Source organism: Cuculus canorus, chromosome Z, assembly GCF_017976375.1.
Source record: "Cuculus canorus isolate bCucCan1 chromosome Z, bCucCan1.pri, whole genome shotgun sequence".
NCBI classification, from domain to species: Eukaryota; Metazoa; Chordata; class Aves; order Cuculiformes; family Cuculidae; genus Cuculus; species Cuculus canorus.
In genome coordinates, this window is record NC_071441.1 from 70484824 (window position 1) to 70501541 (window position 16718).

The 16718-nt window shown below is 38.7% G+C and overlaps 1 protein-coding gene across 11 annotated transcripts in view; it reads right to left on the minus strand.

The window, feature by feature from the left end:
- CELF4 (CUGBP Elav-like family member 4) overlaps nt 1-16718 on the minus strand; it is a 709115-nt gene that overhangs the window by 604050 nt on the left and 88347 nt on the right. For all 11 annotated transcript variants that reach the window (XR_008447745.1, XR_008447744.1, XM_054054196.1 and 8 more), the window contains exon 2: nt 13293-13375. Coding sequence is in view for 9 of the 11 variants with exons in the window: in XM_054054196.1 (XP_053910171.1) it covers nt 13293-13375 (83 nt within the window). In the remaining 2 variants the exon portion in view is untranslated. The remainder of the gene's footprint in view (nt 1-13292; nt 13376-16718) is intronic.

Consider the following 16718-nt stretch of genomic DNA (forward strand, 5'->3'; position numbering starts at 1 on the left):
CCTTCAAGTCCAGACTTGGAGGATGACTTCCTCTAGATATGCAGAATTTGTATCCAAGCACAGAATTTGGGAAGCTTCATCATTGCATATTAGAATTATCATTGCAAGTTTGAGGGAAACAAACCTCCTTACACTTGGACTTCTTAAGGAAAAAATATGGTTAGAATTTTTATTTGCTTCAGTTGAAGAAAGAATTGTATGAACTGTTCATTCTGGAATTATGCTTTTCCTCACAGGTTGAAGAGTAGTTTCAAGATTGACAAACTGGTTGTCACACCAGGACAGGATGTCATCCAGAGGGACCTGGACAAGCTGGAAAAGTGGGCCTGTGTGAACCTCATAACATTCAAGAAGGCCAAGTGCAAGGTCTTACACTTGGGCTGGGTCATTCCGTGGTTTCAATACAGGACGGGGGACAATGTGACCAAGAGCTGCTCTGCGGAGAAGGACTTGGGAATGTTGATTGATGAGAAGCTCAACATAAGCCAGTAATGTGTGCTCACAGCCCAGAAGGCCAACCTTATCATGAGCTGCATCAAAAGAAGCGTAGTCAGCAGGTTGAGGAAAGTGATTCTGCCCCTCTACTCTGCTCTCATGAGACTCCACATGCGGCTGTGTGTCCAGTTCTGGAACCCCCAACAGAAGAAGGATATGGAACTGTTGGAACGTTTCCAGAGGAGAGCTACAAAGATGATCAGAGGGTTGGAACACCTCTGCTCTGAGGACAGGCTGAAAGAGGTTGGGTTGTTCAGCCTGGAGAAATGAAGGCTCCAGGGAGACCTTATAGCAACCTTCCAGTACCTGAAGGGAGAGTACAAGAAAGCTGGGAAGGGGCTTTTTACAAGGGCATGGAGTGATGGAATGAGTGGAAATGGCTTTAAACTGGAGGACAGAATATTTAGAATAAACATTGGGAAGAAATTCTTCATGATGAGGGCGGTGAGACACTGGAACAGGTTGCCCAGGGAAGCTGTGGATGTCCCCTCTCTGGAAGCATTCAAGGCCAGGTTGGATGAGGCCTCAAGGAACCTGATATAGTGGGAAGTGTCTTTCCCCATGGCAGGGAGTTGGAGTTAGGTGATCTTTAAGGTCTCTTCCAACCCAAACTATTCTATGATTCTCTGATTCGATGAAACTGACATATATGGTAGCTCACATTCCACATTCAACACAGCAAATCCAGATTTTAGCAAATGGGCAAACTAATGATTTTAAGTGTGGATGATTGATACTGTGTACTTACAGACTTGGGATTTCTGTGTGTCACTGACCTGGGCCCTACTTCAGAATCTAAACTCACTTACAGAAAAGAAGATGACTTTAAGTAGAACCAGAAGAATATTGGAGCACAGCTTCCGTAAAGCTGATAGTGAACATCAAATAAAGGAATAGGTAGGTAACCAGATGAAAGCAGTTGTACATTAGTGAGCTAGTCAACCAGATAGTTGTGCTGTCAATATGTGCTGAAAGAAGCCAGTTGATAACTGTTGCTTTAACCGTAATATTGTTGGAGCAAATGCTCCATAACTAAAGTCTTTCTGGAGAAAAGACTGCACTGGCATTTCCCAGGCACCTGGGTTTTGATGAAGGTTTTCTGAGAGGCTGCTTTGTGTGTGTATGTCTGTGCACATACTACAGAAAAAGAATGAGAGAAAATAGAAATTATTAAAAGACAAATTATCTTTGAGGCAATAAATGCTTCATTTTGTAACTCTTTTTCTTTTTGAAACATTGCTGAGTCTACCTGATACAGATCTGATTTTAACCCAGTTGATTTAAGCACTTCAACAATTAAGTAAGGAAAAAAAGGGTCAGTCATTTTGATTAAAAGAACATTAGGCTAGATTTTCAGAAAGCTGCTGGGTGGGATGTCATCTTAGTCTAAGTTCAAGGTTAGAGCTGGTAGTAAAAGGCAAAGCAAGTGAAATCAAGAGATTCGTTGTTAAACTTGGCTCTGATAACAGTGTCAGCTTCTGTTCAGAACTCTCTTGGCTTCTGGACAAGATACTGCAATTCAATAACAGCTAGCAGACTTTCTAGGACTCTCAAGGATGTTTTCCGATATATAAATGGAGAGACCTCCAGTGGCTCTGATCTGTATGCTCAAGCCACTATGGATGTGACATCTCAGAAGCAGTCCTGGCTGACTGGATGGGCTATGAATAACCGTAACAGTGATTATAAAGAGCATTTGCACGTCAGTGCGAAAGAATGAGGAGCAAAGCAGATAAATGTGACTCTTAATCTTCAGCTATCTGCATGGGAAAGTATGATTAATAACTACAGAGGCTTAGCATAACCTCCTCGGATAACGAGTGAGGTGGCCTTCTCGAGCCCTATTATCCTCTTCTAATGGGCTTCATTTATTGTGTAAACTAATAACCAAGACCTAAACATTGCGCACTCCAGGGTCTGCAGGAAAAGCACTGGGCCCAAATGTGATTAAGTTCATGAAGATTGCTCAGCAACACCCTGTGTTGTTTGAGCAGAGAGGAGGGACATGGCCCAGGAGGAAGGCAGGGAAAGTAACATATCCTGTAAAGAAATGTAGCAGAAAGTAACAGTGATGTGCCTTTTAGTGTTGATCTGCTGGTATAAATCCCCTGCCTTTCAACTGGGATTGTTATGAGTTTTCATCTATAATTTCTGGATAGCCAGAATACAGCACCAAGGTGCTAACACCAAGAAAGAAAGGGACTGGTAATGAGGGGATCCAACTGCAATGCTATGCAGAAAGTCAGCAGCAATACCAGATCTGGAGAGTAACTCGAGTTGTCAGTCAGAGTTTCAGTGCTGGAGAGTAAAGAGACGCTCAAAGAAAGCTAGATTCCCCAAGGTGATGAGTTCAACAACACAACACTGGACAAGGAAAAAGAAAAAAAAAAAAGGGAAATGACCTTCCAGCTCCCCTGGCTGTATCTGTAAAGTGCAAGCACAGCTGAAGAGAGGCAGCTTTACAGGGCATCTAAAGAAAGAGGATAACACTCTCATTTCAGCTGCACTGATGCAAAGAAGCTTAAACTATGCAAGAATCCATGGAGTTACTCTGAATTTACACCCAAAACAAAGGTAGAGAATGAGAGCTCCCCCTCATCGAGAAACATATTTCTTAGCTGCATGATGAACATCACATTAGATTATTCAAACTGAAATAATTGTAAATACCCAATTTATCTGGACCCATTCGTGCTGTCTGCTTAATTGTTGCACTTCACTCAACAAGGACAATGAAATTAGTTTGGACAGGCTCACTTTAGAGGCATTACTACTGTGCTGTGGCAGCTAGGGTTCAGAGTGCTGATGGAAAAGTTTAAGGCTTAATAGAATAAAAATAAAAGAGAAACACATAGCTACATGGATAAATTTGGACCTCCACTGGGACATGCAACACTCTTTGAAGGGTGTTACACCTATATTTTACTCTTTGTGGTGTATCCACATTTGTAAAGCCTATACTATAGTTTCAAAAAAAACATTCAAAGCCCACAAATAGACTCATTTTTTCTCAGGATCCCCTCAGCAGCAGTCTGCTTGTTGGATGATAGCACCATGTTGTTGCCAGCTTACCCAGGAGTGCCTTAGTGTCTCCCAAGCCAGTTGAAAATGAGTGTAACATCAAGCAATGTGAAGGTGCGGTGCTAGAAAAAATAACAAGCTGGGAGCAGCAGGCTGCAGCCATCAAAACAGCTAGCCTGCAAGGCTTGCCCTCCCTCCACCACACCCCACCTCTCTTCCGCTGCCTAGGATAAACACGGGCACGAACATCAATACCTAGTCACTCCCCAGCTGATCTAAGGAAGAACAGGCAAAAGAACACTGCAGGAACAACACTGTCCTGGCTGTCTTATTTCTCCTGGGCAACATGAACATACACTGAAAACATAACATACACTAAGCCTCATAATTTCAAGAAATATCAGATTTACAACAAGCCAACTCTGTTACTATATACTTGTAACGTCACAAAACGTGGAAAGGATCAGTAACCTAAGTCTCTCTCTTTGCCTGGAAAAAATACGTGATCTCCAAGGCAGCAGTTGAGAAGCATGGTGTTCCTCCTCAGAAGCTATAATCTCAACTCATTTCACCAGGCAGGCATTACGTGAACACAGGGTAATGTTTCCAGCAAATCTACAAAGGAGATAAGAGATGGCAAGGACAGACGTGCAGAGTGAGATTGGATGGAGGAGAAAAGAAGGAGAAAATGCTGTTCAGCCAGACATGAGGCACTAGTGCGACATTATTGAGAAAGGACACCACAAAGTAATGCAAAAGACAGAAGCAATATCTCAGATGTTTACCAAGGAAGATCTTGACAGTAAGCCAACCATAAATAAAAAGACACAGAAAATCTGATTCTAGTTCTACCATCCTGGAAACAAAATGCTAATCCATTGATCAAAGCTATAAATGAAATCAGAAACTCTTGCCGGCGATCTTATAAATTACATATTTACCACACAACATCACTAGAGTAGCATAGAGACGACTCAGCTTTACAGAGAACAAGAGAAAAATAAACTCACTCCATCTGTTTGAAGGAACAACCTGAGCTTGGAATGTATTTGTTATAACTGGACATGGTTTACTCTGCCAAAATCTGCCTACAAAGCCAGTGATCAAACCAGTCATTTTTTGCAACATGCCAAAGAAAATACAGAGTAGAAAGCAGCACAGGCTTTGAGGATGGTACTTTACCATACTTAAATGGAAAGGAAGGGAACAACTTCATTCAAGAGCCATAGGATTCATTTTGTGCTGAAAAATGTATGCATATCAGAATCAAAGAACTCAAAGAAATTTAAAGGCACATGTTTTTAAAAAGAATTATATTTTAAAAAAGATGATTTTTTTTGAAGGTTGAAATGGTGGGAAGGAGAGGGGAGAAAAAGTATAAGGAACAAGATATAAGAAGTTCCCATTAAAGAGAAAAATGGGAAATGCACATTTCCTCTTTGAAAAATAGGTTAGCCTTAATTTTGTCCTTGTACTTACAGAAACTAATCAGAGAGATTTGACATTGCTGGGAATCTGCCAAGTGCAACAACTCGTACATGCAGTGCCACTGTAAGTCTCTCACTGCAGCTACTCAACAGAGCAAAGTCACTACAGATATCTACTTGACTGAACAGGTAGTGCAATCTCATGGTCAGTCATTCCTCACCACTTTCTCCCTGACAAAGTAAGAGCATAGCAGAAGTGAAGCACAGAAGCTAAATGGGTTACATCATGTCAAGTCCTATCAAAATTTATCTGTAACTGAAGAGATGGGACACATTTTGCCACTCCCAAAAGCATTCCAGCTCATCTAGTTCTTCAGAAGGTGTTCTTAACTTTAGGCACAGTTTTAAGTTTAATGCAAGAATCAGACTATTCAATACAGGACACACAGATTTTTTTAATATATCTGCAACCGGTGGCTGTATTTCATATGGTAAGGCTTGCAGTCTGTCTACACCACAACTGAAAATCTGTTTTCAACATCCGTTGGTGTTCCTCACCTACATACATAAGTAGTATTAATAAAAAATATTTCAGGCAAGATTCAAGTCCTTGTTTTATAATCACCAGCCAGGAATCACAGTCAATGAATACAGTGGCTTCACAGCATTCAAGTCTGTGGTCTGATATTTTAATTGTTGTTATACATGCTGCTTCAATCAAACTAGACCAAGACACACTTCTAGGGGTTTTAAATTTAATAATTTTGATGGCAGACATATACATACTTATCCATCACGTTTGCATATGGTCTTCAACCACTGTACTTTAAAAAAGTTACTTTTGTCTCACTGAGCGTCTGAAGGATATCGAGACATATATTCACTGCTTGAAGAAACACATGCGAGATAGCTTACATCAATGTAAACTGTGAGTAGTACAGCTGCCGCTGGTAAACCTACCTAAGTATAGGTAGGCACATTGTCATGGGTGGATGTCCAAATCGCATACTTTTATAGCAGCTTCCTCCAAGTGCTCTGTTGGAAGCTTACATCAGCCTTGCATTACAGAACAAAATCGGCGTATGCTTCTTCATTACTATATGGTTCGAATATGGGAAGTGGGTGTTCGTGGAAAGGTTAGCCTATGAACAATGACCTTTGGATGAGGTAATGTCCCACAATGCCATCCATGTAATTGATCAGATGAAAAGTAAATTGACAGTTGAAGGATGCCTGTAGTTTTCTTCCTCTGCCTGTCTGCGACTTAGAACACATGATGAGAAGTAGAGGTTTACTGCTTGCAAGTTGTCCCTGTGTTGTATCCCATCATCACTTGTAGGGTGATGCAACTGGGAATCCCAAGTGTTTAGAGTCCCTTAGTACCTAATGTCTAATGGCTAACGCTACTGAAACACCAAGACTCCAACCACCTTTAGTTCCTGTAGTTTGGAACTGGCACCTCTCTCTAGTAAGAAGCCCGTGAGAGGTACTGAATGGCCCAGCAGGTGTCAGGGATGCTCAGCATTTTGTGAGATCAGATATTCAGATGCAAAGATTCTCGGTAGATGTATGTTTCCTCATTTAGAGCTATGGTACTGTTCACGATGACATCATTTCAGCAGTGACAAATATAGCTGAGTCTGCTCTTTCCTACGCCATATAAATCCCTTGACCTCAATCAGATCACTGCTGATTTACACTTGTGTAAATGAAGTCAGAATCAAACCCATGGCATTCACAAATGTAGGCCAGAGTAAGCATTACTCACAGACAAGAGACAGCCCTTCAGAGGAAGGAAAAAAGATCATTTTCATGCAAATATCCTTAATAATAAGGAACAAGAGATAGAAATAAGAGTATGAATGAAATGCAATCAAGAACTGCTCCAAGATCAGATTTGCTTCTAACTTTGTGATGCTGCATCAGCTGCTCTTAAAGTAGCTTAATCCCCAAATTTGACCTACCTGAAACTTGTTATATATAATTTTTCATGAGGGATCTCTGAGCTAACTCAATCCCCAAGCTTGGCTTTGAAGGCAGCTGAAGGTGCTCAGCTACTTGCAGGATCTGAAAAGATTTGATTGCTGTGTTCCATGAAAATGGAAACTTTTTTTTCCTGAAATACAGTTTTGCCCTCAAATCGTTACACATTATCTATTTATTTATGCATAAACAGTGGCATTATGGTTTGGAGAATAGGGACCCTTTGATGGGAGGTAAGCTTGAGTAGCCTATGGGAGTTTACTGCTATGCATATAAATGAAGCCATACATACAAATATGCAGAACAGACAAGTGAAAATATACAGCATCTCTTTAAAATGAAATACTTTGATTGCTCCAATCACAAGAAGTTGTAAAACTACCCTGAAGAATTAACAGCCTCAGTACATGCTAACTACATCCATCATAAATTCGTCTTTAGTTTCTGTTATCATATCACTGTCCCTTGGGACCCCCAGTCCTGTCATCATTTGCCCTTTATAATTTATTCAGCTTGTACTTGCCTGAATCCCTTCTACTTATCATTCATCTTTACAGTTGTACATAAAATTAGATTGATCCTCCTATGGCAGACATGTCAGAGAGAAAAGTTGTCATTGAATAACACATAAAGCAAATGAAGGTCCAGCAAATGCTTTTGTTGAATAACTTGGAAATTGTCCTTTGGGAGCCAAAAGGTGTCAAATTAGAAAAATAAGACAATGCTACCTTTATAATCTGTTTTTTTTTTCTTTTTTTTAACTAACCATTTTTCAGTTGCTACCAAATCTCAAAGACAACTGAGAAGCCTTGTTCACATTTTGCTTATCATGCTAAGCTTGGTTAGCCACCACAAATGTGATGAATACACCAGTCTTAACTGAGATAACAGCATGAATACAACACACTGGTTCTGTCAGAGTGCTTGCACTGTATCCTTTCTTCCAAAGCTCTTTGGACTGGGTGGCAAAGAGAGAGTTTACTTTGTATTCTAGAGGCTGCTGTATAGGATACAGAAGCCAATCTTTAACTAGTGAAATGGAACTTTAATGTTTACCAAGCAGATAGGACCCAGGTGTTTCATCTCATCTGGTGAACAGAACAGAACTGTCAAACTACAGTGTTTTTTAGCAAATGGAGACTGCATATTATTTCCTCTCTTGTCCCCTCCTTTCCCTAAAGCAAGATCCCAAACTCCTTTCACTGGCTGGCCCGTCAGAAGAAAGAAACAAAGGGTAAAAAAAAAAAATAAAATAATAAAATAAATCTTTTTAACCATGACATTGACACCCAAAGAGTTTAAAGCACTAGAGAATTTCTACAGGACCAGTTTTTGAAAGTCTCTTACCTCAAATCTGTTTTTATTCCTTTTCATCTTCATTTTTAACTTCAGAAAACAGACATGTTTCTCCCAAGGGAACAATTAAATGTGTTTTCTTTCAAAATCTAAAGGGCATGGTGAGCAAGCTGTGTGTTCAGCAGGCTACTTTAATCAATGGAACTCATCCAGCCTGCCACCGCTGACCAAATTGCAATTTACATTGGTAGAAAAAACTTTTGAAATGGGAAGATGTGGAAATATAATACCATTTTTGGCATAATACAGTGTGCAGGGTGATATGTGGTTTAATGTTTTTCTAAGAGGCTTTCGGAAAAAGCTTTGAAACACTAAAAAAAGACTATAAGACTGTAAAAATTTCAGCGAGGTGTGCTTGAATAGTGAAATCCATGCTATATGTGTGGGACTTCTAAAGTCCACGTGACACTTAACGTCTCATTTAAGCCTTATAACAAGGATTCAAGAGAGGCTGGATTTTGCAAGATACCCTCTCCCCCTTCCCTTTCCCCCTCCTCCCCTTTCCTCCCATATACGTAAGAATTTGAGGTGGGTAAAACCAATAACTTTGAAAATCTTTTTATTCTTTTTCAAACTAAGCACAACTTCACTTTCATTAGAGAGATTCTTTCGAGTTTGTTTGAAATCGAGTTTAATGTGAGTTTTATGAGCTCATCTCTCTTCTGATGTTAAAGATGCATATTTTTGCATATGAGGAATAAAGCAGAATGCATTTTTTTCTAGATAGCATAAGAGAAAATGTAATCCAAACAGTTAGGAAGAAAACTAATTATATTATGACTGAGAAATTTAGCATACCAGTACTATCACTCTCCCTTTCAAGAGGAACAGATACAGTAAGAAAACTCAGCCTATTTCCCAGCTTGAATAAGCCCTATAGATTGCTGAGGTTAACAGTTTCTTAGCTACTTAATGTCATAGTTATTCTTTGCAAGACTTACAGGGAGGTTTTAACATTATGCAAAGAGGTAATGCCTCTGACCAAGTATACATGGACTATTCAGTCTCATTGCCTGAGAGAACCACAAAGAACTAGAGGAAAAAAATGCTGCTGTGCTTATCATACATGAGCTCAGTTTATTTGTGCTATAAATAAAAGTAGATCTTGATAGCGTAATTACATTTCTCAGCATTATCATCTGCCATTTCCTTCAGAAAGAAAAAAGAAAGGGTAGAAAAAGTTGGATTCACTATAATTTGTAATAAAAATGACTACACTTAAAACGTAATTTTATTTCCCTGATTTCATTTCCTGTGGAGCTTTGTGGGGCAAATAGATAATATTATACCAAATCTACAGGCAGATAATTCTCACATCCTCTGCACTCTCTTTGTCTAGATCACTTCCTCATCCCACTCTGTGTTTTCCCCAAAACTCTAGGCCGTGTTTTTGATATTATATTTTATCATTGAGAGATAAGAAATCCTAAAGGTCACTCAACTTTTACTTCCTCTACTTCCTGTCTCCTGTTCCCCCAAATTACTCCTTACTTACTGTGCCTTTTATAATGTAGGAGTTAAAAAAAAAAAAAAGGTAAAAAAAAAAGGTAAAAAAAAAAAAAGTTTCCCACTATGAAGGATTAGCACAGATTATAGTGAACAGTGTTAATTATAGGTGGGGAAAGAGAATAGTGCATCTCTCCAATCTGTTCTTGATTTCCCCCGTGTCTGTCTGGCTGGTAATAAGCCTCCTTTAATCTGGCAGTCCCCTTGGTGAAATCAGCACCACGGACAGCAATATTGATTGCTTCTGAGAAACCATCACAGCTGCTCAACCAAATTACCTTTGATATGTGACCTTTAATGTAATTACTGCAACATCAAAGCATTTCTATAAATTATTAAAGAACTAATATACTTCATCATCCAGCTACTCTATTATATGTAAAATAAACAATCACAAGTAAATGCTAGAATTTGAATTGTCCGATGCTCACAAAGTGGTCTTTGTGCATACATACACTTCCTGCTCCATTAACCTTCCGTTTTACGCAAGACAATTTCATAATGCCCAAAGCAACTTAATTCATTCAGATAAAGAGGATTCAACAAATAATTTTATGTTTTATATTCCTTTCTAGTTGCTTCAAAATATCTCAACATGATTCTTTCCCACCCAAAACCAAAGTGCTGTAAAGACTTTATTAATCAACACATACCTGCTTGGAAGTATTTTGATTATTCCACAAGATGACTTTATGGCCCACATATAACACAGAAATATGTGAAACATATTTCTGTCATCTTACAAAGTACATCCAGAAAGTAATTACTGTAAAATATGTGCGTGTAGCCATTCCACTAAAAACAAAGTGATACATAGCTAAGAGGCAAGGCATCTGAATCTGGACACAAACTCCTCATGCCTTACCATTTCCATACATTAGCATTCATGTGCATGTTATTAAAAATTACTCAATTCTGAGTTTTACAGTGCAAAGGACACAAACAGCAATTTGCAAGAGCAGGCAAATATGTAGTTTACTGGGGGATGGGAAAGAAGTGTCCTGATTCAACTGCTCACTGAAGTGCTGGTTTCTTTTTTCCTATACCAGGCTCGTTAATTATTTTTGATATCTCTTCAGTAGTGCTGTTTGTGTCACAGGCAGTAGAGGGTCAAGAGAAGGTGTTATGTATGTGTCATTTGTGAACTCATGTGAATAAGGACTTAGACCCCTGGCCTTATGAGTACTTTTTATTTTATGGTGATGAACTATGCTTGATATTGTTAGTGCATGTTATCAAGAACAGTCAGGTAAGTCATAAATAATTCTCTGTTACTCACATAGGAAACATAAAAAAGTATCCAGGCATGATAGTTTATCAAGAGACAAGGCTGGTTTCCTTAAATAAACTACAATGACATCATTCAGAAGATGAGTTCAGAAACTTGGCAGGAAGCTGTGTGCTCAGGGTTTGCTGGTAGAAAGCAAACCTTTATCCTGAGACAAACAGAACTGGAAATGAAAGGGATGGAAGAAGTCATTGGTTAGAACTTTCAAAAACCTTGTTGCTAGTTTGGACAGAGGATTCACCATTCCCCATTCAATCAGATCTTGATGTGTCACCTCAAAGTGTAAAACAAAACAAAAAGCCTTCTGAAGTTAATGTGGTCATTATGGACTGTATGTGACAGAAATGACATAAACCAAGAAAGAGATGTTTCACTTGCAGTCTAGAATCAGTTAATATAACTTCTGAAGAAAGGCTGGATCATAATGCAAAAACCCGTTGAATTTTGCCACTGTCCAGGACAATCGTTATAACTTTAAGAGTTCTGTGATTTGAAATCTCTAAAATACAATTTGAGAGTCAGAATTGTAGACATAAAAAGAACTAATTGAAAGGAAAAAAAAAAAAGAAAAAGAATTCCTAAATCATCAATTACCCTCCCTCCCCAACTCTGAACCCTAAGTCCAAATGTCCCACTGTCTTCTTGAAGATATTCCCATCACATAACTTCAGAGTGAGATTTTAACCTCAAAGAGATGGTATGACATCCGTGTGCAAGTAACTGGTCTGGCTTCTAATGAGGAGAACAAACAGTCTCAGTGAAAACAATTGGAATTCCAGTTAGTATCTCTTAAATACACAAAACACTATTAATCACAAGCATATCTGTAATTTTCATAAATACATATTTGATTTTAAGAATATTTCAGAAAATATCTGGTAAAATTTTACCTTGAAACCTCCTTACCCAAACTACTTTTATTGTTTATAAATCCAGTTCTGTCATTAGGAGGAGAGACATGTAAAAGGAAAACATTACCTCTTGGAGGGCAGGAGGGGAAAGAAAAAAAAGAGAAACCTAAAGCTCAATGATGTTCAAGTTACTTTTAATCTGTGGTTAGCAAGTTTCTAGAAAAAAATAATTCAGAGGGAGTTGTCAGCTGACAGAAATGTATTTTTAGCGAATGAAGTATGTATATATTTACATAAGGTATGGCCTTTAAAGTAAAGATAGATGTAGATGAGCAAGTGTGTGGGCATCTCCATACTGGCAAGGTGGCATAAAGGTGGGTAAACAGACTCAAGATGACGGAAACAAGCAGAGCAGAATCAACACCTTCTTCAGCAACATAGAGCAACTGATGTGCCTTAGGTTTTGTGCAAAGGTAGGTTATGCATACAGAGGACTCAGTCATTGAGCAACAACTAATGAAGGCAGACTTTTGGATAAATTTCCTCTCAGTTTAAATGGAACCTGTAACCCTCAGGATCCCACTCTTAATTACTTGATCATTGACTATTGTGTCATAGTGTAACCAGACCTATTCTAGTCGCAGGAACACTGCACTTGGCTGTTTCCAATCCATGTATCCTGACTGAATCTAAATAGTATCTCTCTCTTGCTCACTCCCTCTTCCCAATTACTGCTAAACTGGAAACCCATCCCAGCAGGGCAGGTCTTCCCCACATAACGCAGCTTCTATTTTTAGTCCTGCTTGTGTTGTCTGAACCTTAGATCTTGCTCATGTGAATAATTTTCCTCATTACCTTATGTTTGTCTCTCCTCTCTCTCTTTTCTCCTTGTCTCACTGCCTTTCCAAACTGCTACAGCTGCTTGAATACTAAAGTAACTGAGTCAAACCATTTTGTCATCAGGAAAATGCTTTCATTCTGTGATAACCCGATAATGTGATCCGTTCTTGATTTCTTGCTGCCATTTCTTGCTTCAGAGGAAAAAAATAGTAATAGGTAACACCTGGTAAGCACTTCTTAGGTATCCTTGTAGTAGTCAGAATCCTAAAGACTTTCCTCAGCTGAGTATCGCTAGCAGAACCCAGCCTATAAGTATTACTGTTTTGCTGAATACCAGTAAGAGCAAACAGCTTTTCATTTTGTGAGTTGGTATCTTGATTTTATTAGCTTAATGCAAATACTGAATCATCCAAGCAACTGGAGACATTATGTTTCCAAACCCAAATGGGAATTCCATATATAACTTATTACATATATTCCATATTTTAGCTTTAAAGAATAAAGAGGTTATCAATCTAGACTTACCCCCGGAAGAGTCTTCTGTTCATGCAGTGCACTCTGGGCCTTTAGAGCAGACTCCCTTTCGCAGTATGTTAGGAAGGCACAGCCTGTAAAGAAAACATAGAACTTCAGTAAGAGCAGTGCTTCAAGAGGATCTGTTTAAAACCGAGACTTGGAGCAAATCACTTTCATATCTCTACCTCGTTCCCCATAAATCAGTCATAAAAATCTCTCCTTAGTAGGTCAGTAGTAAATAAAGAGTCATTGAAAGCTATCATCGCTTCCTCTGAGCCCTGACGAAAAATGAGCAATGGTGTGGCTAATAAGTGCTTATGTTTTCTTAAATACATGATTAAATGTCAAATATAGAGTGTTGTACAGGATTAGGGTTCTCAAAGAACCCACGTGGTAGCAAGGTGGGGCATAAGATCCCATTCCTGCTCCAGCAGCAGCACTGGAAACAAACCCCTTACTGCCATATCATGCTAAGGTCTCATTCATTTCTTCTTTACCAAGTACTTCAAGCAAAGGGCATGCAGGGACTTGGGACTTCCTTCTGCAGAGGACTATGCCTATGGTTTAGCCTGACTTGCATCCACAAGTAGTCTCCCTGTTTCCTTCACACCAGAAAGCTACCACACTGCACTTGCTGCTGCAAGGGCTCATTGGCTTCCAGCCATGCATACAAAGACAACCACAGCAATACCCAAACAATCAATCTAATCAACAGCATTAACAAATCAGCAACATCCATGTTGCTTTCAAGATTATTAGAAATCCAGAGATGCTCCAATGTATCATGTCTTTGACTCTTCTAAAAAGTTTTTTTTTTTATTAACTACAAAGATTAAAGGTCTGTCATGGTAAGGCAGAGTAAAAACCATGTTCTGCCTTCTCTCTCTGCCTTCATGCTCATCTTCTGGTAAAACTGGTCAATGTTGTAATGTTTTAGGCCAGTTATGTGTGTCTGATGTGACCAGATTATTCCTTCTTACTGCAGTATACTGAAAACTTGCCAGTTCCTGCAGCAAAAGAAGTGGTCATTATGCAGAGGACATTTTCTCTGAAGTTACTACAAAATATCTGCAGCCTCACCAGATCCTTGAAGTGGAACTATCATAAGTTTCGAGGTTCAGGCAGTATGTCCATCAAACTGTGGGCATTTTCCAAGAGCACCACAATGCAGAGAGACTGCCAAAGAAACAAACATGTCCTATAGCCACCTCTTGACCCACATACCTTCTCTCACTGCATGTAAAAAAGTATGCAACAGGTGAGTAAACAGTAGATTATGAACTTTTTTGAGCACTGATCACTACTGTCATCTTTTTGTCCATACAATATTTGCCGTGTTATCCAAGTTGGTACCTTAGAGAATATTACTGAAGAAACTTGTTCTTTTCTTCTTTACAGTGTTTTAAATAAAATAATACACACAAGAGGCCACAGAGGATGTGGGTTTTTCCTATAAGCATATATGTTCTTAAAGACTGTCTTGTGGAAGTCATCTTACTCCTCTTGCAATGAAGCTACAAGCTGGATGAATGTTCCAAATTGGCGTGGAACCCCCTGCTATGTTTTGCCTTATTTCTTCCCCTATATTGTTTTCTGAAGATCTTGTTCCTTTCAGTTTATTCAAGCCAATCACATTTATTATGTATTGAAAATAATGACTCAGAAGCACAAGTTAACAATCAAGGAAGAAGACGGAACAACAGCAAAAGTGTGTATACTCTAATTGGGCTTATTCGGATTCACTCTCCTCTACATTCATATGACTGAGTTTTCAGTTAGTCTGCATCTACGAGAGACGAGGAAGAAACTGTGGCAGAGAGTTTACAGCTGGTAGAAGTAATTGATTGAAAAGGATCCTTAAAAGTCACCCATAGCTTGATAATCAAATGGGAAACTATGCTTAAATTTAATTTCAGTGCTAAATCACAGACTGAGAGCTCTCTGTTGACTAGATACAATAAGAAAGTGTCCCTTTAGTAGCAGACATGGAGCAGCTGATACAGTCTAATTAGGCACATCATAGAGCACTATTATAGAGATAAACTATGCAGTGTAAAGCTCCCATAATGATAGCTATATTTTTCTCCTCATTGTGATGGCCACGATGACAGTTCAGGATAACAATGTCCTGCAACTCCTACCATATCATGAGTGTAATTTAGACTGAATAGACAGAAAACTACTTTCTCTGAGAGAGTAAAGTTTCCTTCCAAGATCCACATAAAGTGTATGTGGGGGCAAATTCTCATCAGGGAGAAACCTACAGTAAGTCCTCTCCAAACATGTTTGTAAAAGTGGTAGAAGTATCAGACTCTCAGAAACAGTACTTAGTAGATTGAATTCAAATATCACTTATTTCCCAAACAAGGTGTTAAGGACAGCAAGACTTTAAAGTGGAAACCAAGAAATCTTAGACTCTCATGTGGTCTACAAAGAAAAAACATGTTTTCAGGGACAAAAAATGTTTCATAGGTGTATTTTTTTCCCTGTGCTCCTTAAAAAAAAGTCATGCATATGAATTACACTCTATTCCACTATGAACAAATAATTTATTTAGGAAAAATAATGCCTTATAGCGTTAAGTAAATCTTGATTGCTAAGAGACATTAAGAAGTTTCTTTCCGGCAGTGATCAGCTGGAATAAAGTAAGGATTAGTGTTCATAGTAGGCCACAAACTTGAAAAGGCTAGTTCATTGGGGATTTTATCTTCCCCTTCCTTATAACACTATTATTCCATAAGGCACAAACCCAGCACAGCCATGAGCTAGAGTAGTATTTTTCAAAACTATTAACATGGGACTTCTGATAAAACAATACATAACTATTATTCCATCCTGCAAGAATTTTCTATATGTCAGGTCCTTCTGCATTAGGATGAAAGGCAATAAGATCTCCTACCTCCCCATCCTCCTTAGAATCATCAAAATTCTTTTTGTATTGTGATGCTTGGTGGAATTTCAAATGTAACACCTCTTTTAGGTGTTACTTTTCCTAGGTACCACTTTCAATATATATCCATACGATTCCTTCAAAGGATTCTTCCTCAAGAATGTTGCTTAAAGAACAGAAACCTGAACACTCAGGTTAACACTACAGGATACAACATCCTAAACAACTGAGTTTGGAAATAGTGTCAGATGAAGTAGCTACGCGTTAGGTTTTACAGAGAAACGTCAGACTTGTGAAAAAAAAGCTATTTTTTTCGATTTGATTTCCCAGATGGAAAATAATTTCAGAACAATAATTTTTTCTCAATGAAATTTTTGATTTTGTACAGAACCACTCACTTCACCCCATCCCTGTTCCCGATTTTTATATCAAACTCTTAAGTAACTCAGCTTAACAGCTCACTTGACAGCAGAGGTTTGGGCTGGAAGTGAATCTGACTTCTGGGTGAAAGGATTCAGATTACATTCCAAATCATTTGCACCATC